Below are 27149 nucleotides of genomic sequence, written 5' to 3' on the forward strand. Positions count from 1 at the left end.
ATGGTTGAGGGGTTTATCTGTGAGTTATCCATGTCCTGACCGTTTGATCAGCCCAGAGGCTGTTTCAGGGTTTGATCTGTGAGCTAGATGTGCCCTGACTTTGATCAGCCCAGAGGTTGTTTCAAGGTTTGATCTGTGAGTTAGCCATGCCCTGACTTAGATAAGCCCAGAGGTTGCTTCAGGGTTTGATCTGTGAGTTAGCCGTGCCCTGACTTAGATCAGCCCAGAGGTTGTTTCAGGGTTCGATCTGTGAGTTAGCCGTGTCCTGACTTAGATCAGCCGAGAGGTTGTTTCAGGGTTCCATCTGTGAGTTAGCCATGCTCTGACTTAAAAAAGCCTAGAGGTTGTTTCAAGTTTCTATCTATCTATCGGCGTTCGATCTCAGTAATTGCTGTCTGGTTTTGTTCAGCTGCAAACCTGAATAGTTCTCACCAACAGTTTTCCCATTCCCGACAAGAACCTACCATTATTTCCTTGAGTGTCGTTCTTTTGCCGGTCGTTTATCAGTAACGGGAGAAAACATCAGAAAAAGATGCCATTGTTAAAAAAATCAAAACCGAGTTTTTATGTACCAGGAAAAAAAAAAAAAAAAATCTCATATTTACTGGAAAACAATAAAATTATATCGCGAAGCGTACAGAAAAAACATCTGTCCTGATTTGATGATTAGTTTGAAGCTGCTTGTTCCCTTAGCAACCGCGTTATACTTTTACAAAGACCACTTTCTGTAAGTGCTTTTTCTGTGGGGTTTTCTCAACACGCACTAGCACTGCATTCTATATTCTAATTATAATACGAAAACTGTCATAGCCATCAGTCTATATAAAAATCACTAGAGTACGTAGTAAAATACATGTCCGTTTGGAATTCTCTCTAAGCTGGATTTGTTTTGTACCATGTGATCATCGCTGCTGGCCAATCATTTCGTTTAAAAGTGATCACGTGGTACAGAAAAATCTATCACGCGCGGTACAGAATTAAAAGGTGGGCTCTGTTTTACCACTCCACTGATTTCAATAGTACCGTGAATAGAACCTATTCAAAGAAAATATTTGCCACTTCGTCTACATAATAAAAGAAAATAGTCGCATAAGTTATACGAACTCAATTTTTATACCCAAAATGGTTTTTAATTCTCTAAAGGAAATTTCAGGAACAACCTGACAAAACCACCCACAAAGAAAGCTGAAGCTTAGTGTATGTTTCCTCATGCATAGTGCAAGCTAGATTAGCTTATATTACTCGATTTTCTTTCAAGAAAAAATAAACTCCTGAGCTCTTGACAGATCTGACTTAAAAGCTACAACTCTCGCCTGACATGTATTTTTGTCATTTTAAAGATCGTTCGTTTGGATTAGCTTAGATTACTCGATTTTCTTTCAACAAAAAAAATAGATAAAGTCTGGCTGAGCTGCTGAGTGATCTGACGTAAAGACTACGACTCTCAACTGATATGCATTTTCGTCGTGCATTTTAAAGATCGTTCGTTTAGAGCGAAAATCTCGAAGAATAGTGATTACCCTTAACAAAATGCAAGCTTAAAATTTATCCATTGTAATGCTCTTTCTTGATTTTAAGTTATCAAAGAGTTTGCAATATTTTAGTTTGAAAGCTAGGCCAAGACGTACCAATGAATTAAGGAAAAAATATATGGAACAGCAAGGCGGTAAAAATTACTGTTTTTTTTCTTCTTTTCTTTGGTGCGTACACGGGTCCTGAAATGAAAGCCCCCGGGGAATTCCTTATAGGGTTAAATTGTAATGATAAAAAGGTAAATTATACACTGTATAAAGATGAAAAAACTTGCGGACGCTAGTCCTTCGTCGGAGTAAAAGAGCTTGGGGTTAAATTGTATATATTGGAGATATGTCTGGTAAAATGCTTGAAATCTTCCCGTCCCCGGGAATTCCCCCAGGAACAATTTACTTGGGTGATATGATGATAAAATAAAAGAAAACTCCTCCTCGCCCTCGGGAATTCTTCACTAGGGATAATATACATGGGTGATTTTGTAAAGAAGATAAAATTTCCCTGGCCTCCCCGGGAATCCATCACCGGGATAATGATGCCTGATAGATATACCTGGTGGAGGAGTTGAAATCTCCCCCCAACCCGACCCCCCGGGAATTCCTCACAGGAATATAAACATACCTTGAAGACATACCAGATAGAGGTGGTTGACACCCCTACACTCAGGGCAATTTTTACTTAGGGATATTACAGCGCGACGCCCAAAGGTATGAGCAAAGATTATGTGACAGACACTTTTTCGTGTCTCGGCCATTATCGAATCAGCATTTTATCTTTGTTCTAAACGCTAACACTGTCAAACAAATATCTCACAATTATTCCGCCAAGGCAAAGTTATTATCGAGAAATAGTCCAAAGTTCTCGATCAACCACCAGCGCACGATCTCGTACAATCACCTGCAGTGGATAATGAGAATAAAATATTAAGAGAGAATTCTTTTTGTATTTAAGCAGTGAGCGCCAAAAACTATTTTCTCGAAGAAAGGCTGTTGTACAAGGCTAAAATCTTGTTATTCAGAAAGTTTAACTTGTTTGGAAGTGGAGATGACCGATGAAAGTGGAATCAAAGTGTTAACCCAAAGCAAAAATTTGAATCAAAAATGAGGTTTAGGCCTTCATTTGCTTATTTCCCATACATTTTCTATAAAAAAGCCTGACAAAGCTACATTCTAACACGAATGCAACAAAACAGCCTTGGTACAATCGAAAATGCCGCTTCAAACAAGCATTTCATCATGTACATCAGTTTCTAACTGTTAAAAAAGGTTTTGAGTGTTAATGTGAAGGTGTACTTTTTGGCGCTTATTGCCATTGATTGCTCGAAAAACGTTTCCTCTTAAGACAGAGAACTACACAACATCACAAGAACATCACAAACTATCCATACCATAAGTTATTAGGTGTGCTTGGTAAATTGTTAACTAGATATGTAAATAAATTAATTACTCCGTTAAGCTATTTTTCCTTGGGGGAAAAAAACCGAGCTCCAGGCGTCTGATTTTAACTAAAAAAAAAATGCTCTATTGAACGTAATTTACATCCTTATCAATAAGTTTTCGAATCATAAGCTTATTGATCATTTATAGAGAATTTTTGAAAGATGGTCTTAAAATATGTATATCTTGTCAGTTAAATATCAAGTACCACTCTTGAAATATTGATTTTCACACTTGGCTTTGTGTCTCTAATTTCACCACTACATGCAAATCCTTCCGTACCTCTTATAGGTAACATAAAGATAGAAGCCTTTTACCCTCAGTGTAAGCTCACCCTTTTGGTTCGAACTGAAACCTCAGAAAAAAACAGAAGTGTATCTAGCTAATCTGAGAAAAAATGTTGACCAATCAGAACGGAGAAAATTTACAAAACTGAAATATCGCTTTTTCCGCTTGTGAAATTGTATTTTAATGGCAAACATGTTTTTGTTTTTTAATGGCCAATTTTTGGAGATTTCAAGACAACTTAGTTTTGCAGTGCCAACATTTCTACATATATCACTACTTCAGACCATCAGCTAGTTGAATTTGGACCCTTATGCACTATACTTGCCAGGCGTCAATGTAACTTAGTCTCTGAATTCTGACGGATGTCAATTAATCAGACTATAATTTTAATCCATCGCTGTATACCCTAATTGGTAAAAGTCTTTACGAATATTTCAAGATTAGCCAGTATTATTGCGGTAATTAGTTTTTAAGTCTTGTGCTAGGATTTACTGATTAATTCCGCATGTTGTTTTTCCAAGCTCTCTTTTAACCTCTAATTTAACACCCGTTGATCGAAAACTTAGCTGCAATTTCAATGATACATGATTGTACACGTACGATTGATCAGCTTTCTTGCTTTACTCTCAGTCTTTATCATCTAAAAAAAAAAACAATTGAATTTGCTGGTAGTTGGGACCATAAATGAAACACCAAGATTTCAAATTATTTGAAAACGCAATGACGCAACTCGATCTATGGACACTGCTCAAAATGCTCTTGAACGTGAGGCTGACATTAAGAACAATACCTGATTGGTCCTGATTGTACATGAGTAGATGGATCCGTGTTCTTGCGTTTTTTCTCGGTTTTTCTAACTTTCGCAACCAACCTTTCGCAACCAACCTTTCAACCAACCAAAGTTTTTATTATTACTATTATTATTATTACAGGGATAAATGTTAATTAGGCTGCTATATTTCCTCGCACGGATACTGAACTGCTAGTCAGTCTAGAGCCTTCCACTCAATCTTTGGATGTGGAAGAACTAATACGGACAGCACAGGAAGCCCACCTCGACGCAGCTTGGACGACCGCAGCTCTAAATAACAAAAATATAACGAATCGATTTTTAGCTCTCATTTCGTTCCGCCGCCACTGCTATGTTTTTAAATAAGACGTCATGGAATGTCGAGGGGGCAACTATTGGAAAATAAAACTAAAAATAATACAAAACGCAGAATTTTTTTTCGTCTATCGGGGCTGCACAGCTGTAAGGTTTTTTAACATAATAACTTTACGATTTTCAATAAGAATCACATTTAAAAAACGATTGAATTTACTGGAAGTTGGAACGATATGTGGAAGACCGTTCAAATTATTTGAAAACGTATTAGAGCGGATGCAATTAAACCGTGAAATAAAAAAAAACTAAATGCTAACTAATAGCAACTATTTAGTGACTAATAGTCACTATTACTCAACCAGAATATTTATCAAACAAAAGATTTGTCTTTGTATGATAAATGTTCTGGTTGAGTAATAGCAACTATTAGTCACCAAATAGATACTATTAGTTAGTATTTAGTTTGATTTCATTTCACGGTTTAATTGCATCCGCTCTAAACCCTGCTAATCTATACAGAAACTCCTGCGAGGGTCAAATTGGAGCTGGGATTCGCTTTTTGGGGGGGGGGGGGGGGGGGGGGGGGCTGGGATTCGGAAACTGGGATTTAATGCACTGGGAAGGGGATTCACAAACAAACAAACAAAACAAGCAAACAAACAAACAAACTAACTAACTAACTAACAAAAAATTAAAAAATGGGAATGGGATTGAGATTTATTGAGATTTGAGCAAAACATAGGCTGGGACTATGGTATTTCGTCAAAATGGGGGCTGAGAAATGGGATTAGAACCGCACTTTCAGGCACCTCTATACTGACCGAATTGAAATATGGCGACAAATTTGAATATTGTTCTGGACTGACTTCCCTTGAGTTACACGAGGAAAATAACTAATAGCGGCGACCATCTTGAATTGTAGTGTTTTCAGTAAGAAATTATGGGATGCCGAGGGAGCAAAAATTGGAAAATTTATAGACAGTACAGCTGTCAGAGTGTCTTTTTATATCGAACTTGAAACACATTTCATTTTTGTATGCATAAAATATTAAATGTAGTGGTAGTGCGTGTGAGAGAAAAGTGTCCCCAGTTAGTGCGAAAGCGCTAGAACGACTAGACACTTAAATAAAAGGGATTTATTCATTTATTTACTATTAAATTTGCTGGTAGTTGGAGCGATATGTAATGCACTACTCAATTGAAACCCCCGACCCCCGCGGCTAGTGGGGCACTGAACTGGGAGGTGACGCGTTTTTAATGTGCTTTTAAGAGCATGATTGTACTTGGGGGTCGGGGATTTAACAAATGATTTTCTGAGCGGGGAATCGAGCGGGTATTTTAACGCCCGTTTGAAAATGTAAGGGCCTGGAAGCAAGAGGTGGGTCATCTTGAAAAATACCTAGAAGGCGTTGTGATTCTAAGTACAGGCAGCCTAGTACAGAGGAGTATATATAGCGTCTTATCTGGAGGGGGCTTTTTTTTCTTATGTGGAGGGGTAAGAACCTAGCTTTAGTATGTTCCCCTTTTTTTTAAGTGAGAATTTTAGCCTAACAGTTTCTTAAAGCCCAGGTTCTTATACGCGGGTTTTGTTCACGGTCGTTTCGGTCAGTTCGAAGGTAGAATCAGATCATGATTAATCTATTAGGTTAAACTACTGCTTCGCAATATTTACAAGCATTGTTCATTTTCAATTTAATCCATTATACACATAAACCTAAACCTTTTCGCATGATTTGAGGTTCAGAGCCCATGAAAATATTGAGCAATGAGTATTAGTGCATGGAATACTCAACAATAAGCCTGAAGCGAGATGACGTTTTACCCACGTCTCTAGACCATAATCCTTTTCACACTGCTTTTGTTCTTTAATTATCACTATTGTTCCTGTATTCTCTAAGGAATCAAAAATTTTAATATGAAAGAATTTTAAAAACTATTATGGTATAGAGTTGGGGGTAAAACGTCATCTCGCTTCAGGCTTATTGGCTCTGTGTAGCACAAGAATTTGGAGTTAGCGTGATATGTGTTTCTTGTTGACTACTATACCAAAAAAACGGGGCCACAATAGCGGGAGTTTTAACAGTGAATGTGCCCCCGAATACCGGGGAAAATGTCTGATTTTAACACCACTCAAATGTTAAATTCCCCGGTATTTCGCGGGGGTCGAGGGTTGGGGGTTTCAATTGACTAGCCCATAAAATCCCTAGCCTGTAAAACACCACGATAGCGTACGAAGATGATGGCTGTCAGATAGCGTGATCGGGCCGTAGTGGACAGGAGGGAGACTGGTACATCAAGTACAACTGGTCAGCGGTAATATCAACATTTGTTACGACAGATTTGTTGTTCTTCGAATTCCGCTCTACATTTCTTTGATCTTCCACTAAACAAGCTTCTTTCCATGCTGAATTCAGTAGAATCTATGGATGTTGAGCCTGTATTTGGCAGCCTAGGTAAATTAGACTATTGTTTCTTTGATCATTGCTTGTCTTTTTTTAGCTCGTTGTAGACAGAAGTTTAGCTGAAACATAAGATTATTGATTTGATTTTGCAAAGTAAAAATTGTTTGTACAAAGTAACATATACAGTACTTTGCTATGCGTATTCTTTTCTGATCTTTCTAGATAGAGAAGAGACAGCAGTTGATCAGGCTACGGTGTTTTTGGAAGACGCTATAAAAGTACGTAAACTGTGTTACAGTGTTTAATTCATATGGATAATTTGCCTTTCTCCTTTAGTATTCACCTTAGGAGTACTATACGTCTAGCTAATAAGTACTAGTCAAATCCATCTAGTGGTAATTGGATAACCTAATACTAGGCTATAAGTTAGGATATAGCTTACTAGTAGCGATAAGTACCGGCTTTGAAAACCAAAACATTGAATTTAACTTTAATTCAAAACTTGATAATTTTGCATCTATATATTTGAACGACTAGTTGGACTTGACTAAAACAATTAGCTCCTCTCGTCCTCATGGCCTATGATCGAGTCAATAGCCCATTCTCATGGGCTATATATTGACTCATAGCCCATTTGGGCTCGAGGACTAATTGCTAATTAAAATGTTTTACGAGTTTATTAATTAACAATGATTATGAGCTCAGCTCAGTAATTTTAAACTTAAGTAAACAAATTTCTACATCTCCTTGAAATATTTTTGTATCTTAAAAAAAAAAAAATATATGAACTTTTGTAATTACTGTATAGCCTTTTTTATTCCCACCATAACACTGTTAGGACAAGAGATTTGAAATGTATGTGAAACACATCAAAAATATTTCACATTGCTTTCACATAACATTTCACATTACTGACATGTGAAAAAAAAAATTTAATAAAACCATGTGGAAAAAAACATGTGAAATGGGGTAGTCCTTTTCACATCCCTTGATCATGTGAAATCACCATGTGAAAATGCTTTTAAGTTAAGAGATAAATTTTTTTAAATAAAGAGCAATAATGTCAAAAAGCGCCAAAAACTAGACTTTCGTATGAGTTTTGATCCCAATTTTTGTTATGGGCCAACACTCAAAACCTTTTTTAAACAGTTGGAAACTGATGTACTATGATGAAATGCCTGTTTGAAGCAGTATTTTCATTTGTACAAAGATGCTTTCTTGCATTTGTGTTAAATGTTGCTTTGTCAGGCTTTTTTTTATAGAAAATATATGGGAAGAAGGCCTAAACCTCATTTTCGATTAAGATTTTTGCTTTGGGTTAACAATTTGGTTCCACTTTCATCGGTCATCTCCACTTCAAAACAAGTTAAACTTTCTGAATAACAAGATTTTAGCCTTGTACAACAGCCTTTCTTCAAGAAAATAGTTTTTGGCACTCAGTGCTTGAATACGAAAAGAATCCTCTCTTTTGAGAGGCTGTGAAAAGAGGAAAATGCCTGTTATGTATTCAAATGCGGAAACGTGATGTACATAACAGAAAATGATCTATAAATAGAGGTTATCATTGGCTAAGCATTTGATATGGTTGTGTATTTTCATGGAGTATTTTTGTAAGCCTTTAGGCAAGAAATTCTGCAAAGAAATGCTCAAACTCCCTCTAAACTCAATTGTACCCAATCATTAGCAGATGAGAAGTGCTATATACAGCCTCATATCAGGCATGGTCTTTAATCCCATATCACGCACGTTCTTTGCAGAATTGAAATATAAAACTCAATATTTAATAACTTTCAAATTGAATAAACCTACCTCCACTGAATAGATACATTTGCTTGCTTGAATTCCACCACAAACTTCCACAAACAATAATTATATTTCTTTATCTATCCTTTGTAGTATCGGTCTATTCATCATAAGATTGACAAGAGGTCATTACGAATCTACCGTGTGTACTACAGCCGACTTGTCAGATGGTAAGTATAGGCAGTAGCTTTCAAAAAAAGAATACTTCAAGTAAAATGCCAACAAGTTTAATTGCTATTGAAGTATAATTTTAGACTTGAATCAAAAGTTTCTCGCACAGCTGTGATTGGTCGAGGGACCAGTGATTCTGAGACGATGATCTATGCTTGAGGGGTACAGTGAATATGAGGTTTAATTTTCAAAGTTTGCCATAGTGGAAGTAATAATAACCTGTATTATTGTCTTCAATACATGACATTATTCACCTCCCCTCTTGATCAGACTCGCTTCTTGGTAAATATTCCACGGATAATCAATTGCCTTTGGTGAATAAATTGTTAAATAATGATAATTTTAAGGCTTGTTGCTTCGCGACTCGGGCAATTTCAAAACTTTGAAAACACTCGTGAAATTAATCCTCAATTTTACTTGGCCCCATACATATAATTACCTATACTAATATGCAGAAAAACCTACAGTACGTACTTTTATCATTTCAAATTCACATGACATAACTGGGATTGGTTAAAAGTTCTTGGCCAATCAGAAGTGTGGTACAGTAGTTAGTAAAATGCATAATAGTACAGAGTAGTTACTACCAAACAAGTACCACATCAACGATTTAAAGAGTTATTTTTCTTTATTTATCTATAGTCCATTTATTTGCCAAAAATAAAAGTTTTTATTGTTTTTCCGGTCCGGTATCCAGTAAAATTTGTGCGTTCTGATTGGCTGTTTGAGCGGGTGGTATTTTGTCAGCATCTGCCCGTGCTCGTGGTCTGGTATCCTTTGACATTAAACAACAAAACAAAAGGATTACAAAAACAAGTAAAAAAAAAAGGGGGGGGGGGGGGAGAAGTTATTTACTGTCTTATAGTTGGTCTGGATAGGGAAAAACTGTGCAATCAGTCCATATATTCAAGACCTCAAGCACAGTTTTTCCCTATCCGGACCTCCTGCCTGGTAAATAACATATGTATAATATATATATATAATATATATTATAGAGATGTCAAGCTTACACTGAATGTAGTCTGGGGGAATTATTGCTTTTACATTTGACATTTTGTAATCTTATAACAATTTCCAACTTATTGATCAGCTTTATTTATTGTTATTAGGGGGCTGACCTTTGTGATAGTTATTGACCTGGGGCTTGCTTTCTTTGAAAAACCATCGTCATTGACGTAAGTGAGCAAAAACACCATATTGTTTAAAACATATTTAATACTGAAACATTGATACATTTCATATATATATGAGTCCAAGTCCAATCCAAGAACATAACTACCATTTATTATTATTGAGGTTTGTCCTGCAAAGTTTGTTGTCTCATTTGCAGACTGGATTTCAACAATTGTCAATCAAATAACTGAAATAGAAATTGAAATGAATATTGCTTAGGAGAAGTCAACTAGAGGTCACGTGACATTAAATACGTCAATAGATCTCCTCAGCTCGGGCATTATGTTTTCCCATTTCAGACCATGTGTCATTCCTTTGAGTATTATTTCTTTCTTTACTGGGGATGCTTTTCAGCTATGGTGCAAGATGTTTTCCCATTTCAGATCACGTGTCATTCCCTTGAACATCATTTCTTTGTTTAATGGTTGCACATGAGAAGACACATGAATATGGATACAACTCAAACAAAGAATGTTATTCTCAAGGGAATGACACATGGTCTGTAATAGGTAATGTCATCTGAACATTTGCAGTTGTGAGCTAACCGAAATTTAAAATGTGATTGATTATTATTTTGGTGGTGCTAACAGTTAATACAATGAAACTGAAGTGTTTTTCTGTGCATAAAGTATTTCCTCAGACCCTCGATTCTGTGGACCAAGACCTGAAGCACCTTGTGGAGTTTTGGAAGGGATAGAGATTCTTTGCCTACTATGCTTTGTTTTAGATGTAGTTATAAAAGTAAGTATCTGCCTAACATCTTTGAGGTTGTATTTTTACTTATGAATCCACCACCCACCCCATAATGTCCAAGGATATCTTATCCTATATATTCATGTATACATTAGTGGAGCCACCCATCTCATTATTCTATTCATCCACCAATCCATCAATCCATCCATCCATCCATCCATCCATCCATCCATCCATCCATCCATCCATCCATCCATCCATCCATCCATCCATCCATCCATCCATCCATCCATCCATCCATCCATCCACCTATTCTTCAATCTATCCATCCCATTTCCCCCTCCATCTATCCATTTCATCTATCCCATTAATTTACTATTGGAATCAAAAAAGGTGGACAAATAACAAGGCAAACATGCTCCAAGGCCAATCTCCTGCCACAAGGGATACCATGATGATGATGATGAAGAGATAAATAACCCCTAAAAATATTTTAACATAAGCATGCAAATTATTATTATCAGAGGAAAATGTTGTGTTAATGCAAATACATTTGTTTGCAGAGTCACTTTCTTGGAAAAAGACAGTTAATCAAGAATCGCTGGATGCTGGCATATATGTCAGTTTTGCTTACCTCATTTCTGGATGTGTTTGTCAGCCTTAGTTTTGGATGCCAGGAGGTATATTGTCACACTAACAAAGATATAATACCAGGGGTCATAGCAGGGGCGGCGGAAGCTAAAAATCTTTGGGGGGGCACTGCAAAGATCTTTGGGGGGCACTGAAGATTATATTTAACGCTATGTGATAATGACAATGTTTTGTTTGATTGCAGAAGCATGCACCTTAAAACAATGACTAAGCCCCCCCGGTTCCGCCACCCCTGCATAGTAATGAGAATGCTCCAGTAACAGAGCAAATCTGGCCTAGTTGTTACTGCAACAACTATTAATTAACAGTTAGGTTTTCTGATATTCTCAGGTTGTCAGAATACGACGTATCCTAAGGCCTTTCTTCTTACTGCAGAACTCATCATTGATGAAGAAATTGGTATGTTGATATAATTACATCTAAGAATACTTTGTTTGTTTTGATCAATACTGTACCTTATTGTGAGATTTGACCGCAAGCTATTACCTATATAGTTATACCGCTTGCAGTATATTGACTATATAATATTTAAGTTGATTAAAACGTATATACATTTCTATGGTATTTATTTTATGTTTGATTTGATTTGATAACAGTTAAGAGCAATAAAAAGAACTCTTCCTGAAATTATGAGGTACCTTTATTTTTTCCTTCCTTCCTTTTGTTTCTTTTTTTATAACTTTCCCTCTTTCTTTTGCCTTTGTTTTCATTGCTACAGTATGTGCTGATCGAGACACTTACGATAATTACTACTTGGAAATCAGGCAATAGATTACTGTACCATCAATCAAATAAATATTGCTTGTTACACGTACCTACATATGATTGACGGCAGTATATTGCCTGATTTCCATGTCTGGACTGTTGACTCATCAAATAGGACCTAGCAACCAAAATGGTTCAATTTTTGTATTTATTGCTTGTTCAAGTTCTTTTCCAAATAAATTAACTTTTATTGCATCACCATCATCTTTAACTATTAATAATTTATTGATACTTTTAATATGAAAATAATATTTTCATTTGCAGTGTGCTTTTTCTTCTTTTCCTCCACCTAATTTTCTTCACCATGTTTGGGATGTTTCTCTTCCCTAGAGATAATGTAAGTATTCTATTATTGTAGAGATAATGTAAGTATTCTATTATTGTAGAGATAATGTAAGTATTCTATTATTGTAGAGATAATGTAAGTATTCTATTATTGTAGAGATAATGTAAGTATTCTATTATTGTAGAGATAATGTAAGTATTATATTATTATACAATCCCCGTTTTTCTCTTTCATGTGTCTCCCATTTTCATTCCCATTCATTCACCCCTGATTTCACTTGGTAAGAAATTTGTATGGAATTTGAACTTTCCAGTATCTCACATTTTGTGATTCATACTCACTGATTCGTAAAGAATTTCAGCTTTTCAGAGGGCAAGACTCATATCGCGTTAACGTATCACGTCTGACAAAGGAGCTTTCGCTCCGAGAACGTTTACTGTTTTTGTTTTTTTTTTACTTTGGGCATTATCTTTTAATATTAATTAATAAAATCTGGCACCGAGAAACAGGGTGCAAAACGGTAACTTCCAGCCATATTGAAAGAGAGACTAGTAATTAACAAGACTTTATATTATCTTTCACAACAACAACAACAACAACAACAAATAAAATAGAATAAATAAAAGGAAAGTTTACTAAGCAAGATTAGACCTTTATCAAGGCTTTGGATATTTTGAAGTGTAGTAAATGTCCTTGATTAATGACCTCACACTCGTATGCATGGATCTTTTTTATAGGTTCTGGATAACTCTAACAATGAGACAAAAACATTGGTGGGTTCATGACAAACATTTATTTGCTGCTTCTGTCCTTATTTCAATGCATTATTCTCCTTTCCTATTTATCTTATTCTTTATTTTCTTTCCTTTTTCCTTCAATTGCATTCCTTCCTTTCCTATCCTTTCCTTCCATTCCTTGCCTTGCCTTGCCTTGCCTTGCCTTGCCTTGCCTTGCCTTGCCTTGCCTTGCCTCGCCTTGCCTCGCCTTGCCTCGCCTCGCCTCGCCTCGCCTCGCCTCGCCTCGCCTCGCCTTGCCTTGCCTTGCCTATTTCTTCACCTTTCCTTTTACTTCTTTTCTTTTTCTTTTTCTCTGCTTTCTTTCTCATTTCATTTCATTACAGTCTATTCATATCATTTTCTTTTCAACTCCATGCAGATTGAGGAATGTAGTAGCAATACCTCTGACAGTGGTTCCATATGTGAAGGGGCAAAATACTTCAAGAGTTTATCAGTATCATTGAGAAGTTTATTTGTACTACTAACAACAGCTAATAACCCAGATGGTAAGTAAACACATACAGAAGGTTCCTTGCTATCGGAGTCATCTATAGCAGAAACGTAGGGAGACCTACAAGAGACTCCAGGAAACACTGGGAGACGGGAGGCTCTGGCAGTAGAGAAACAGAAAAGATCATGTGATAGGTCTTCGTAACAATCTGGAACAATTTTCAAGCGGCAGCCATGTTGGATTGAACAATAGATTTTTGCTCGTCCAGCCTCGCAGCCTCGCGTTGAGTTTTCACGGACAGAAAAAAGGCTCTAATTCTCATGAGCTGCTGCGTGACAAAAGTCTACGAAGCCCAAAACGTGTCTGTTTTAAAATTCTTTCTTTCTCGCATTTTCTGGTAATTTTCATTCTTTAAAATATCTTTACTTCATTTTTTTAAATTCATTTTCATTCTTTTTCTTTTTTTAGTGATGATGCCAGCTTACATGAAAAACCGATTTTATGCCATCTACTTCTTCCTCTTCACTGGAATTGGTAAGTCACCGAAGTTTTGTGAGATATCATACTACATTAGGATGTGGTCTACCAGTAGCTACACTTCAATTTTAACATTTTCGTACCCTGTTTACATAGATGACGAAAGCGTCACCAGTTTAAAGGTGTAATATGGAGTTACCACGGTTTTCATTGCTATGTTCTGATCGAGACAGCAGTCGCCACATGGACATCAATCAAATAAATTATTAGCGTACATAAAGGTACATGAGGACCGTGAGAAGGCACATGTGAAACTACTCTAGTGATTTATTTGATTGACGGCAGTGTATTGCTCAAATTCCATGTCGCGATTCTGCCTTCATCACCGCGTACCAAAGAAAACACTGAGTTGTAAGTAAAGTAGCCACAAAAGCTGCAGCAATAGTCCCCTTCACAGTTCCCTGCGCCATCTTGAAAGGTAGCCGTGCCTTTGCATCGAAGCGAGACGAACGGTGAGCTTGCAATGATAGAGACATGCGAATAATTGTCCAAGGTATTAAAAAAAGGTCTCTATCTCACCGTTCGTCTCGCTTCGATGCAAAGGCACGGCTACCTTTCAAGATGGCGCAGGGAACTGTGAAGGGGACTATTACCACTGATGCTGTTTTCTTTCTCAGGGCTTTACTGCTTCTTGAACTTGTTAACAGCTGTTGTCTATAATCAGTTCAGAGGATACTTGATGGTAAATATCGTAAAAAAAATTAAAAAAATTGGAGCGACTTTATTATTGATAAAGGATTGTCATTGACACTGACATCAAGCAGTCACATATTCTCTGATAAACATATTTTGTATTTAACGTCTCTTAACGGGAAAGGACCGACATTTTACTTGCTAACCTGCCGACTAACATCGGTTTATTCTCATTTAGTATAATTTTAAACTTGAATATAGAGTTTCGCGCGCTGTCATTGATGATGAGATGAGATGATATTCGCTCGTCATGAGCGGACGTAAAATCACCAAAGCAGAAGTAATAATTGAATATTTTTTTAATCCTGAATTTCGTCTTTTTTTATATAAAGTCTAGTAAAATAATCCTAAAACAATTATTCACTTGAGGATTAATGATTATGGTTAATATTCACCGATAACCCGCACTTTGCCTGGGGGGAATAATTGTTAAATATTCCTTGAGCAAGACGCAGAACTTCTTCTCAGACCTTCCGTATATCTTCGTAAAACTAAGCGAAAGATTTGCAATCAGTCTTTTTTGGAATATCAACCAACATTATCATCATTTATCTCTTTCCGGTTCGGGATCTTATACAATTGTGCGTTCTGATTGGCTGTTTGCGCGGGCGGTATTTCGTCAGTATCGGCCCGCGCTCGCGGTCCGGTATCCTTTGCCGCTAAACGACAATACAAAACGATTACAAAAACAAGTTAAAAAAATACAGGGGCAAAAAAAGTTATTTACCGTCCTATAGTCGGTCTGGATAGGGAAAAACGCGGACCTCGGTTTTGAAAACGCGGACCTCGGCCGTTTCAAGACTTCGGGCACAGATTTTCCTTTATCCAGACCTTCTGGCCGGTAAATAACATATATGGCTTTTGTTATTTCATTTTGTTGGGAATGATTGCAAAACATCTATCATAAAAGCTTTTTGTTATGAAATCCTCAGAAATCCCTTCAGTCCAGTCTGTTCCGCAGAAGACTGGGTGTTCGAGCTGCGTTTGAAATGTTGTGCCATGTTAGCATCCCTGACAATGATGCTATATTTCTGCCAACGTAAGTACGAGCTTTTCCTGTATTCAGATCTGTACAACCACACGTCTTCAAAATCACGCCTAACACCAGGGCCCGGTTGTACGAAGCCTGGATCGCGCTATCCGACGGATAAATCTTATTCACGGGATAAATTTATTGGGTTACACCATCACTTTATACACTGGATAGGATTTATACGTCGGATACTGCTATCCACCCGTCTTACAACCGGGCCAAGGAGACCAATAAAGCGTTTCCTCAAGGTTGCGTGCGCATCCAAATTGAAGGAGCTTGACGGGCCACGATACCAGAACACAAGTATAATCATACATTACTATGAAATTTTTTTCGATAAGAATTCATAGAATCGATTATTCTCATCTTTAATATAAAACTGTTTTCTCAATTTTACTGAATTTGCGTTTTTCAGTTTTGTGGCCGGTCAAGTTGGATGCGCATGCAACCTTGAGAAAACGGTCTATGCACCTTACCCAAATTCGCTTGGATGACCATGAAACAATGGTTTGAAATCGAGACTGACATTGATTCTGTTATTCAAGATTCTGGCTTCTGGTCAGCAGGGTTTTCCAGAGCCTACGATTTGGCTAATGAGTAGGGTCTGGTAACGAGAATGACGTGACGACCACTAATAACCAATAATCACACAAATAAATTTCCGCTGCTATCGACTTTCACGCTGCTATTACTTTCTATTACTGTCTCTCTTATAGACCCCATGCGTGTGACGTGAAAGCAGCTCGATTTGGATGATAAAACAAAAGAAGTTCAATCTCTTGAGAATAGACCTTATTCGTGGTGTGACAATGTTTTCTCAGTTGAACGTGACAAACCTCTGGGGAAATGAACAGCTATTTATTTGAAACTCGTCGGGATATCATTGTTATTCCTTTCGTATCCTTTGGGATACTCATGAATTTTTCGAAGAGTAAAAACAAAAGAAAATGAATTCTCTGGAGGTTTGTCACGCTGAATTGGGAAAACATTGTCACACCACGAATAAGGTCTATTGGAAACCTGTTGTCATGTCCTACAAATTGAGCTGCATTCCGACGTTTTGCAAGGAGTCTGTTCCAGCAAATAAGATTCTATTGATAGGCCTTTTTATCAGTCCTTTTTTTCAGCGATCTGCTTCTTTCTTACAGGAGTTTTGTCACTAAGGAGAATGTTCGTCGAGTTATCGACAAAGCCAAGTTAGGCAAACGAAACAAACAGCTCCTGAGAGAGGTAAAAAGTAATACTATATTACCTGTGGGGGGGGGGGGGGGGGGGAGACATCGTATCTTCTTTCTTAGAAGTTCTATATATGTCACCACTCTGTGGAGAAAATACTTAGCTAACTCAAATTTCCCGGCCGATTTTATTTTCTCCATTTCAGGCATTGGTTAGCAACACCACCGGTCGATATGATGCTAAAGAGTTCCAAGATTTGTTTGATGTGCTTGAAAAGCGTGCCAGGCATCGATACAGACCTCCAATGAGTTTCGTTGGTAACCAATTTGTTAGGCAATTCCAAGTCATTGTAGCGCATACTGTTTTTGACTATTTTGGTGACTTCATGGCAGGAGTCAATGTCGTTATTGTGTCTGTAAGTCTTAAACTGTTCTTTCTCTAGAAATTAAGTAATGGGAGTGGAGGGAAGATAATGGTCTCTTTCGTTTCACTTTTGAGAAATGTCTGAACTAACTAGAGGCAGTCTCTCCTGCAGCCGTTCTAAATGTCATCACCCAATGCTCGTTGGGAGTGAGCGTTGTGTGACGACACCGACAACGGCTGTAGGGGAGAGTAAGAGACTGTGGGGGAGAGTAAGAGGCTGTGGGGGAGAGTAAAAGGCTGGTTACCGATTTAAAAGAACTCTTTTATTGTCCTTTAGGTGATGCTTGATGTTCATTACGACAGTTCTGTCAAGTCTAGTCATTCTGCTCTTTCGGTATGTTTGGTAATGCACTTATAAAGTATTAGCAACTCAACTGTTAAACTGCACACAGCTTTTCATTACAAAAACATTCCTTGTTTTTACTGCAAATCATCATTTGGAGTTTTGACTCTTGAAGACAGTAGATGAGAGGGCTGCATGTGTATTGTGTTACTATCATTATCGTTGCAACCCTCGAAGTTTGAGGTCTCGTTCGCGGACTAGCATTTCAACGACCGTTAATCAAAGAACTGAAATAAAAAGACAATATTTTGAGGGAAATGTTCGACTGAATTAAAGATTTTAGAGAAATAGAGGAAAATATATTAATTCAGTCCAAAATCTCCCTGAAGATATTATTGTTTTTTATTTCAGTTCTTTGATTGTAGGCCATTGAAGTATGCTAGTCAGCGAACTAAACATCAAACTTGGTGGGTCGCACTTTAATAGTAGTAATGGTTTTTATTCGTAAATTGATCTTTTTTACCCTCTTTCGCTTTTTTTCAGAGTGTCAACTTCTTTTTTGTGTTGTACTACCTTTTTGAACAGGTAAGGATTTTTTTGTTTTAAATATCTTAAATTGGCCTTTTTGTTATTGACATTGACTCAACATGATGACATGACACCACAACCAAAAATTACCTCCGTGATAGCGCCACCCGTACTGCACACCTTCTATGACAACAACTACCATGGCACCTTTCCATGGAAAACCACCCTTCATGAAAACCATCGTCTATGATCCCACCTTCCATGTCTTATCCTTCCGTAACCATAACCTTCCATGGCACCCCTCTTGATGTCACAACCTCCCATAACATATCCCATAACGCCACTTTCTATAACACCACCTTCCATAGCACACCTTCCATAGCACCACTTTCCATAACCTCAACTTCTATGGAACCACTTCCCATAACATCTCCTTCCATAACACCACTTTCCGTAGAACTACTTTCATAGCACCAGCTTCCGTAACATCTCCATCTATAACGCAACTTTCCATAACACCACTTTCCATAACACCACCTCCAATAATATCTCCTTTTATAGCACCACTTTCTATAACGCCATGATACCAGCTCTAATAACATCTCCTTCCATAACACCACTTTCCATAGCACCTCCTTTTATAACACCACTTTGCATAGCACCCCTTTTTATGGCACCACCTTCCGTAACATCTACGTCCATGGCACCATCTTCCATAAAATCTTCTTCCATAACACCACTTTATATAATGCCACATTCTTTGAAAACCACTGCGATGACACCACCTTCCGTAACATCTCCTTACATAACACAAATTCCATAGCACCACTGTCTATGGCACCACTTCCCGTAACATCTCCTTACATAGCACCACTTCATATAACACCACCTCTGTGGCACCACCTCTCATTACATCTCCTTCCATAACACTACTCTCCATATCACCACATTCTATGAAAGCAACTGTGATGGCACCACCTCCCATAACATCTCCTTCGTGTTCCAATGCTTTTCATACCTTTCATGAAATACCCTCAATAGTACAACTTTCATGGCACAAAGTAAGTTTCGTATTCCCTATCCTTTCTACACCCACCACCTTCTATGAAATGGTGCTAATTTCATAGCACCATGCACCTTCCAATCTCTATCTTGTATGCCTCCCTTAACATCACTTGCTATGAATGCTTTGACACAATTTATTCTATTCATTTTAAGAGTACAAAACTTTGGGCCCTCGGATGGCAAAGATACATTTCTTTCAAGGTAAAGTAATTCTGGTCCTGTTTCTAACGAACGAGTGACTTGAAATAATTCGCAAAGGTGCAGCTATACACGATGCTCATTTTTCCACACAGGCGTTGCCGAATTCAAGCATGACAGTCAGTTAGACAAATTGCAGGGAAAGTCAAACTGGTATCTGCGCCTTAAATGGCAAAAGGCCATATGTTAAGTCGATATTGATATCCTTTCGTTTTATTTTGATAGGGTAACCTGTACTGTGGGGTTGTCACTGTTCTTCTAGTGGTATGTACATCTGGTCATAAGTGAACATTTAGAAGCATTCTATTCTTGGGTTGCATGTTACGTCATATCCACTATTTTGGTTGATGACAACAAAGCATTTCTTATTAGCTTCTCTTGTTAGATCAACCAACAGGGAGCTGTTTATTTATATTTAGAGGGATTTTGAGTCGTGTTGGCATCCCAAGAATATTGAAGTAATGTTTTTGAATTAGTACAATTGGATGAAAAAAAATTCCGAGGACTAACAAAATTGGAAGAGGCTGATAGGCCGAGTACAATTTGGCAGTCAGAGGAATTTTTTGAATTCAATTATTTCCAAATTGGGCAGACATGTAGTTCTATTGCAGATTAATTATATCATCCCAAACTATACTAGACTGATTCCACAAGTCATAGTTTTCCCTCGAAAGAATGCGAATTGAAACTATCCAAATTAATCTTTAATTTGTACAGGAAAGAGAATTTGAAAATAATGCAATAGTTGCTTATATGTGATTATAGAGTGATGATATAGATATATATATGATATAGAGTGATTATAAATAGTTACTTTTCGTATAACTGTACAGCACTTTGGACGAAACAGAATATTTTAAGAACCTTCCAGAAATTGATATGTCTTTTAATTACTTTTAAAATGAAGTTGAAGTGACTTTTTTCAGATGGTTGAAGTCATTATCATCATTCTACATGGTCCTCCTTTTGGCAACTCGTAAGTTTTACAGAACATTTTGATTACTTTTCATGTAGATGGTGCATGGCTACGAATAGAAACCCTCTGTACTACTCATATGCGGCTGTGACTTTCTCTTTGGCTTCCACCAAACACGTTTCGATTATCTAAAAGAAAATTTAGATCGATTTCTTTAGTTACTTTTCTAAACAGCAGTAAGAAAAGCTTCAATCAAGCTAGAGAAGTTATCTTTTGTTTGTATTTAGGGAGCTAACTAAACGAACCGTGTAGATAATTTGTTTAAAAGTCAGTACATTCGTACAGAAATCCGAGAACAATGTCGGAACTTCTTGGTGACCGTAACACAATCTAACACATTTTATACCACGTGATGGCTAGCGCTCAAAAGATGAATTGATTTTATAGAATGAAGTCAAAACGCAGACTTTATTGTGTAATTGTGAATACCGAAGTCAAAACCTTTTGTTCCCTTTTAAAAGGAATGGGGATGGGAGAGACTTATAGCCATACTTCAAGTTTTTTATGAATTATTATACCCGGCATAGCATGGCCTTGAATCCCCTCTAAGTGATCTGGTTTTTATCCCACAGGACGAGCACAAATGATGGATATTCCCTAGATGACTTACCATCTATGGCTAATCTCATACGCATCACCAATATGCTGATTATTTTCCGACTGCTAAGGATAATACCAAATATTAAGGTAAATAATTGTGTAAGTTAGCTGAGTTGCTTGCTTTCGTTTGTGTGCAGGGCGTTACTGATCACTGCCTGACATTGGCTTATCGAAAACTCTCCTCTCTTCTCCTCTCCTCTCCTCTCCTCTCCTCTCCTCTCCTCTCCTCTCCTCTCCTCTTCTCTCCTGAAAAACCAATCGCATTTGTTGATTATTTTTGTATATATTTTCTTTAAGGCGTTGTCTTTGATAGCTGAGACGTTAATGAATCTTTTGCGTAACCTCACGCCTTTCGCTGGTCTCATAGTGGTTCGTAACTCGTTACTTTTTTACAGTTTCGTAGTTGAAGTATAACTTTGTAGAAATTTAGGGAGTCCGCGATGCCTAGCCTTACATTTCCCTGATAGGTAAAGGGTGTTCATTGGATTAGTTAGCTAGAGCATTAGCCAATCATGTTGCAAAATGCCAGTAGTCCCTTTTTCTCGGGAAAGTACTGATGGTCAGAACCTGATGGTTTCTGTTTTGTTGTAGGCCATTTATTATATCTTCGCTATTTTGGGAATGATGTTGTTTGCAAACGTGACAGATCCTAACACAAGATGTGCCTTAAAGGAAAAGTAAGTGCTGGGGTATTTATATGTTTCATTCAGATCAATTCGTATTTCTATACATTCATCCAATCTAATTCAGGTCCATTCTTATTCCTATACGTTCATCCAATCTAATTCAGGTCCATTCTTATTCCTATACGTTCATCCAATCTAATTCAGGTCCATTCTTATTCCTATACGTTCATCCAATCTAATTCAGGTCCATTCTTATTCCTATACGTTCATCCAATCTAATTCAGGTCCATTCTTATTCCTACACGTTCATCCAATCTAATTCAAGTCCATTCTTATTCCTACACGTTCATCTAATCTAATTCAGGTCCAATTCTTATTCCTATACGTTCATCCAATCTAATTCAGGTCTATTCTTATTCCTATACGTTCATCCAATCTAATTCAGGTCCATTCTTATTCCTATACGTTCATCCAATCTAATTCAGGTCCATTCTTATTCCTATACGTTCATCCAATCTAATTCTGGTACATTCTTATTCCTATACGTTCATCCAATCTAATTCAGGTCCATCCTTATTCCTATACGTTCATCTAATCTAATTCAGGTCCATTCTTATTCCTAAACGATCATCCAATCTAATTCAGTTCCATTCTTATTCCTAAACGTTCATCCAATCTAATTCAGGCCCCATTCTTATTCCTGTAAGTTCATCTAATCTAATTCAGGTCCATTCTTATTCCTATACGTTCATCCAATCTAATTCAAGTCCATTCTTATTCCTATACGTTCATCCAATCTAATTCTGGTACATTCTTATTCCTATACGTTCATCCAATCTAATTCAGGTCCATTCTTATTCCTATACGTTCATCTAATCTAATTCAGGTACATTCTTATTCCTATACGTTCATCCAATCTAATTCAGGTCCATTCTTATTCCTAAACGATCATCCAATCTTATTCAGTTCCATTCTTATTCCTAAACGTTCATCCAATCTAATTCAGGCCCCATTCTTATTCCTGTAAGTTCATCTAATCTAATTCAGGTCCATTCTTATTCCTATACGTTCATCCAATCTAATTCAGGTCCATTCTTATTCCTGTAAGTTCATCTAATCTAATTCAGGTCCCATTCTTATTCCTGTAAGTTCATCCAATCTAATTCAGGTCCATTCTTATTCCTATACGTTCATCCAATCTAATTCAGGTCCATTCTTATTCCTATACGTTCATCCAATCTAATTCAGGTCCATCCTTATTCCTATACGTTCATCCAATCTAATTCAGGTCCATTCTTATTCCTGTAAGTTCATCTAATCTAATTCAGGTACATTCTTATTCTTATACGTTCATCCAATCTAATTCTGGTACATTCTTATTCCTGTAAATTCATCCAATCTAATTCAGGTCCATTCTTATTCCTGTAAGTTCATCTAATCTAATTCAGGTCCCATTCTTATTCCTATACGTTCATCCAATCTAATTCAGGTCCATTCTTATTCCTATACGTTCATCCAATCTAATTCATGTCCATTCTTATTCCTATACGTTCATGCAATCTAATTCAGTTCCATTGGCGTTATGATTCAATCTGACTGTTGTTTTCCCACAGCTCTACAGCTACGCCTTGTACGGAATTGGACTTCGACATTCTACAGTACTATGCGAATAATTTTAACGACTTTGCAGTAAGGATTAGTGCAACAACAATTTATTCATTTTACAATTCTGGATTGCAATTATGTCCCTCACTCTCTCTTTTTTATTGTGACAGTTTTCTGTCTCGAAAATGTTGTTACAGCCAACTCTCAGACACCCCCTGGACCGCCACTTGGTGTCCGTAATAGCGATCGTCCTCAAAAGCGAGAATTGATTGCGGTCATTACTTTGAAAGCATTTTTCGCCGGCGATTTTGCTCCTGATCGTAATGGTTAGGTGTCTGTGATATCGGAGTGTCCGCAGGGCGAGATTTGACTTTATGATATATTGTAGCAGCGCGTCTTACATCCTACGCACCGAATTCTCGATTTAAACTTTTTGGGTTTTTCCTATATTTTTCGGGTTGCAAAAAAGCGAATGTTGCTTGCGAAGAAGGGTAAGCCATGACCCTTTTTATCCCTAATGTAAGTAAGTGTTAATGGAATATCTGATCACATGCCAGACACCACTAACGAAACCTATCTTTTTGCTATTATTTCTTTAGGCTTCTCTTGTTCTTTTGTGGGATATCATGGTGGTAAATAACTGGCATGTTTTTCTCAAGGCCTACGCAAAACTTGTCAACAGGTAACGTAAAAATGCTCTTATAGATATCATTAATCAATCAATAAACTTTTCTTTAAAGAGTGTGACATATTAACCCAGTGAGTTATCTAATCAACTTATCTAAATACATTTTAATAGAGGCTTTGCACCGTCACGTGATGGCAGCCATTACAGGAGGCAGGAACTTTGGAATCTGGTCTAATGTGATTTACATGAGAAAGAATTCAGTTTCCCAGGGGAGAAAGACTCTATTGTTATGCCTCCTCTCCTGGCTGCCATCACGCGATGGTGCAAAGCCTCTATTCCAGAACATTGTACGCGGAAATAAGTGTATAGCTGTTACACTTTTCATCCCCCTTATGAGTTTCTGGCAATCCCTTTTCAATAGAGGCTTCGTACCATCACGTGATGGCAGCCATGACAGGAGGCAGGAACAATAGACCAGTTTCGAATTCCAAATTACCGCTGTGTTCCTTGATTACAGACTCATTTGCACAGGGTTAGCCTCGTATCAGTGTTTAGATATTTACAAATACCAACAGAAAAGTAAAGAATGCACAACTCCAACAATACGAGCACTTTGAAACTCGACGGACCTTGACTGAGACACGTGAATATTCTGCACAAACTCGAGGCTAACCCTGTGCAAATGAGTCTGTAATCAAGAAACACAGCGGTAATTTGGAATTCGAAACGGGTCTATTGAATCTGGTCTAATGCGATTTACATGAAAAAAGATTCAGTTTCCCAGGAGAGAACGACTCTGTTGTTGTGCTTCCTGTCATGGCTTCCATCACGTGATGGTGCAAAGCCTCTATTGTCCATTTTTTATGGCCAATCTTGAATTTTGATGAGCCATGTCGTAGACCTTTCTTTTTATTACTCTCGATGCTTCAAAATTAAGGAAGATTTAATTTATTAACAACCTAAGGCCGAATGCAAACGTCGAACTTCATATGAGCCAAACCTAATGACCATATAGAAGAGCGCCTTATTAACCATTGTTTTCATTAAGGCTCACGTGAAGCTCGACGTTTGACCTGAGCCAGTGCTGAGTCCCTGTTTAGTGTTATATGTTTTAGTGGATACAATTACACCTGGAGAAAGCTTCTTCTCATGTGGAGAGAGGATCCTACTGCTGTAGTTTCCTAGTACTTGATGCAGAGTTTATGAAAAACAACTTTAAATTGTATCGACTCTGACGAAACCTCTAGTCTGATCTGAGCCATGTGATGGCAGTATTTGAAGAGTTTACTTAGATGATCGCATGATCTGATGGATTTGATATTTTTTTTCTAGTTGGGCTCAACTGTACTTCCTGGCCTGGTATCTGGTGTCAGTTATCCTCAGCATCAACTTGTTTGTCGCGCTTATCCTGGAAGCATTCGTTAACCAATGGGAAAAAAGGCAACAGAAACGCAGGCAATCAGTGAACACACAGGTAGGTCTTGCTTTAGCTAGGTACATCTTGCTTCTTGATTAGTTGCTCGTTTTCGGAATATGGATTATAATACAGTGGACTGAAGAGGTTGAATTAAACGAAACTAGTTTCCACTGAATATTTATTTGTCGTTTTGGCGTACGTATAAAAGATTACTAGTTAGGGATTTATACCTAATGAAAACTGAACTTACTATGATTACAAAATCTTTTGAAGTCTCGGCTAAAACAATTTCAGAAAGGAATATGGAAGTATTAAGGGTGCAATAGACGGTTCACCGGGATCAAATCTATCTTGATCTTTAACTCGAGTATGGGAATTAATATTGTACACCTTTCACCGAGTACTCCTCTTTTCCCGAAAAGCTGAGACATGCCCAGATAATAAAGGTTAATGGCGTTGTGCGCGTCTGTGGGTATTTTCTTTTTGCCAACATAGGATGAAGGGTTAGAGGGGTCATACATCTAAAGTGCGACGCGAAAAAGGGGTAGTCCATATTTAATGTTATTACAGTATTCGCATACTTCTATGCTCGTGCTTTTTGCTGCCAAATGAACTTTCACGCGAACTACTTAGTAAAATCAGCCTTACTTTAAAATCAAAATGCGTCGGTTCAACCTACAAAAGCCCGTGCTTAGAAATATGCGAATACATTCACTAGGTTGAGGAAAAACTGGATCGAATTTGCATTGCAGGGATTTTGGCGCTGTTTTAGTGTACAAAATAGACGCCATCTTGGAAATATGTCTCTAACCCCCCTCCCCTTCCAAATGCACTGCTATGCCAACTCGACCCAGTTTTTTCATCAAACTCGGCCGAATGGCTAATAAATGGATAAGAGGTAAAAACATTGTACTATGCCAATACTGAATTCAACAATGTTTTTCATACTAGATACAAGATGACCGTGATGATCCACGATTTCATCAACTGTTTAGTACAGGACTGGACGAGCCACTTGAAGGGGAATTACTAGATGAGCTTAGAAGTCACGAACACCTAGATTTTAGAAACCCTGAAGTCAACTGATATTTAGTTAGATAAAATATTCTTAGAAATTAAAATAGAGAAAAAATAAGATAAAATAGAAAAAGCCCATATAGCTTGGATTGTTGTGCCGGGTACTATTTCAAGCACTATGGCATTTACTGTTTCCACTGGATACATTTTGATATGGAAATTAAGGGAATAATTTCAAAACTAGGAAACAATGATCAGATCTGTCACTAAACGTGTTATTGTGTTAATGGCCAGATAAAACAGCAACAATTAATAACCTTTCAGAAAGGTGTTGAATTTACAGGGAAATGTCTTTTTTCTCTCGGGTAAAAATGTAAAATTTATAATAGATAATTAGAAAAGACAAATAGTTAGCGCTATAAAGAAGAAAAAAAGCAGCTTTTAAATATGAACTCGAAACCTAAAAAAAGTTTGTTTGATATATTTTATCGTTAAATTATTTTGAAATTTTATGCTTTTTGCGAACGTTTTTTGGAGCTTGGTATGATTATGCTGAACGTTTGAGTCCTTCAGTATGTGTCCTGAAAAAGTGTACAGTTTTAAATGCTTATAATTATAAAAGTAAAATACAACAGATAAAGGTTCTTGGAGCCATGATTGCAAATGTAAGCCCCTCCGGATATACATGCTTAGGTTGCTTTTCCTCACATCGTGAAATAGTTTAATAGTGTACATAAGAGTGAAATAAAGTCGTATAATAAGTTTCCCTGTTAGCAGAGTTTCTCCTCTTTCTATCCCTTCTTTTAGGCAGGGA

General features: G+C 37.3%; 1 protein-coding gene across 1 annotated transcript; it reads left to right on the top strand.

The window, feature by feature from the left end:
* The first annotated feature begins 6658 nt into the window (after positions 1–6658).
* Positions 6659–27108, top strand: LOC116302445 (two pore channel protein 2). The gene is made up of 28 exons (XM_089030928.1): positions 6659–6812; positions 6984–7039; positions 8658–8734; positions 9845–9910; positions 10538–10649; positions 11165–11281; positions 11583–11651; positions 11849–11886; positions 12282–12354; positions 13041–13076; positions 13459–13585; positions 13999–14064; positions 14685–14749; positions 15693–15799; positions 16942–17023; positions 17175–17384; positions 17670–17726; positions 18219–18260; positions 19422–19469; positions 19692–19730; positions 20393–20442; positions 21015–21129; positions 21340–21411; positions 21634–21719; positions 23282–23357; positions 23873–23955; positions 25234–25375; positions 26270–27108. Exons 1-28 carry the CDS (start codon positions 6761–6763, stop codon positions 26402–26404), a joined length of 2298 nt encoding a protein of 765 aa, XP_088887054.1. The 5' UTR covers positions 6659–6760; the 3' UTR covers positions 26405–27108.
* The last annotated feature ends 41 nt before the right edge of the window (positions 27109–27149 follow it).

This window comes from Actinia tenebrosa, unplaced genomic scaffold (genome assembly GCF_029948245.1).
Source record: "Actinia tenebrosa isolate PJP-AT-01 unplaced genomic scaffold, QUT_ActTen_1.0 PGA_scaffold16__25_contigs__length_10494907, whole genome shotgun sequence".
NCBI classification, from domain to species: domain Eukaryota; kingdom Metazoa; phylum Cnidaria; class Anthozoa; order Actiniaria; family Actiniidae; genus Actinia; species Actinia tenebrosa.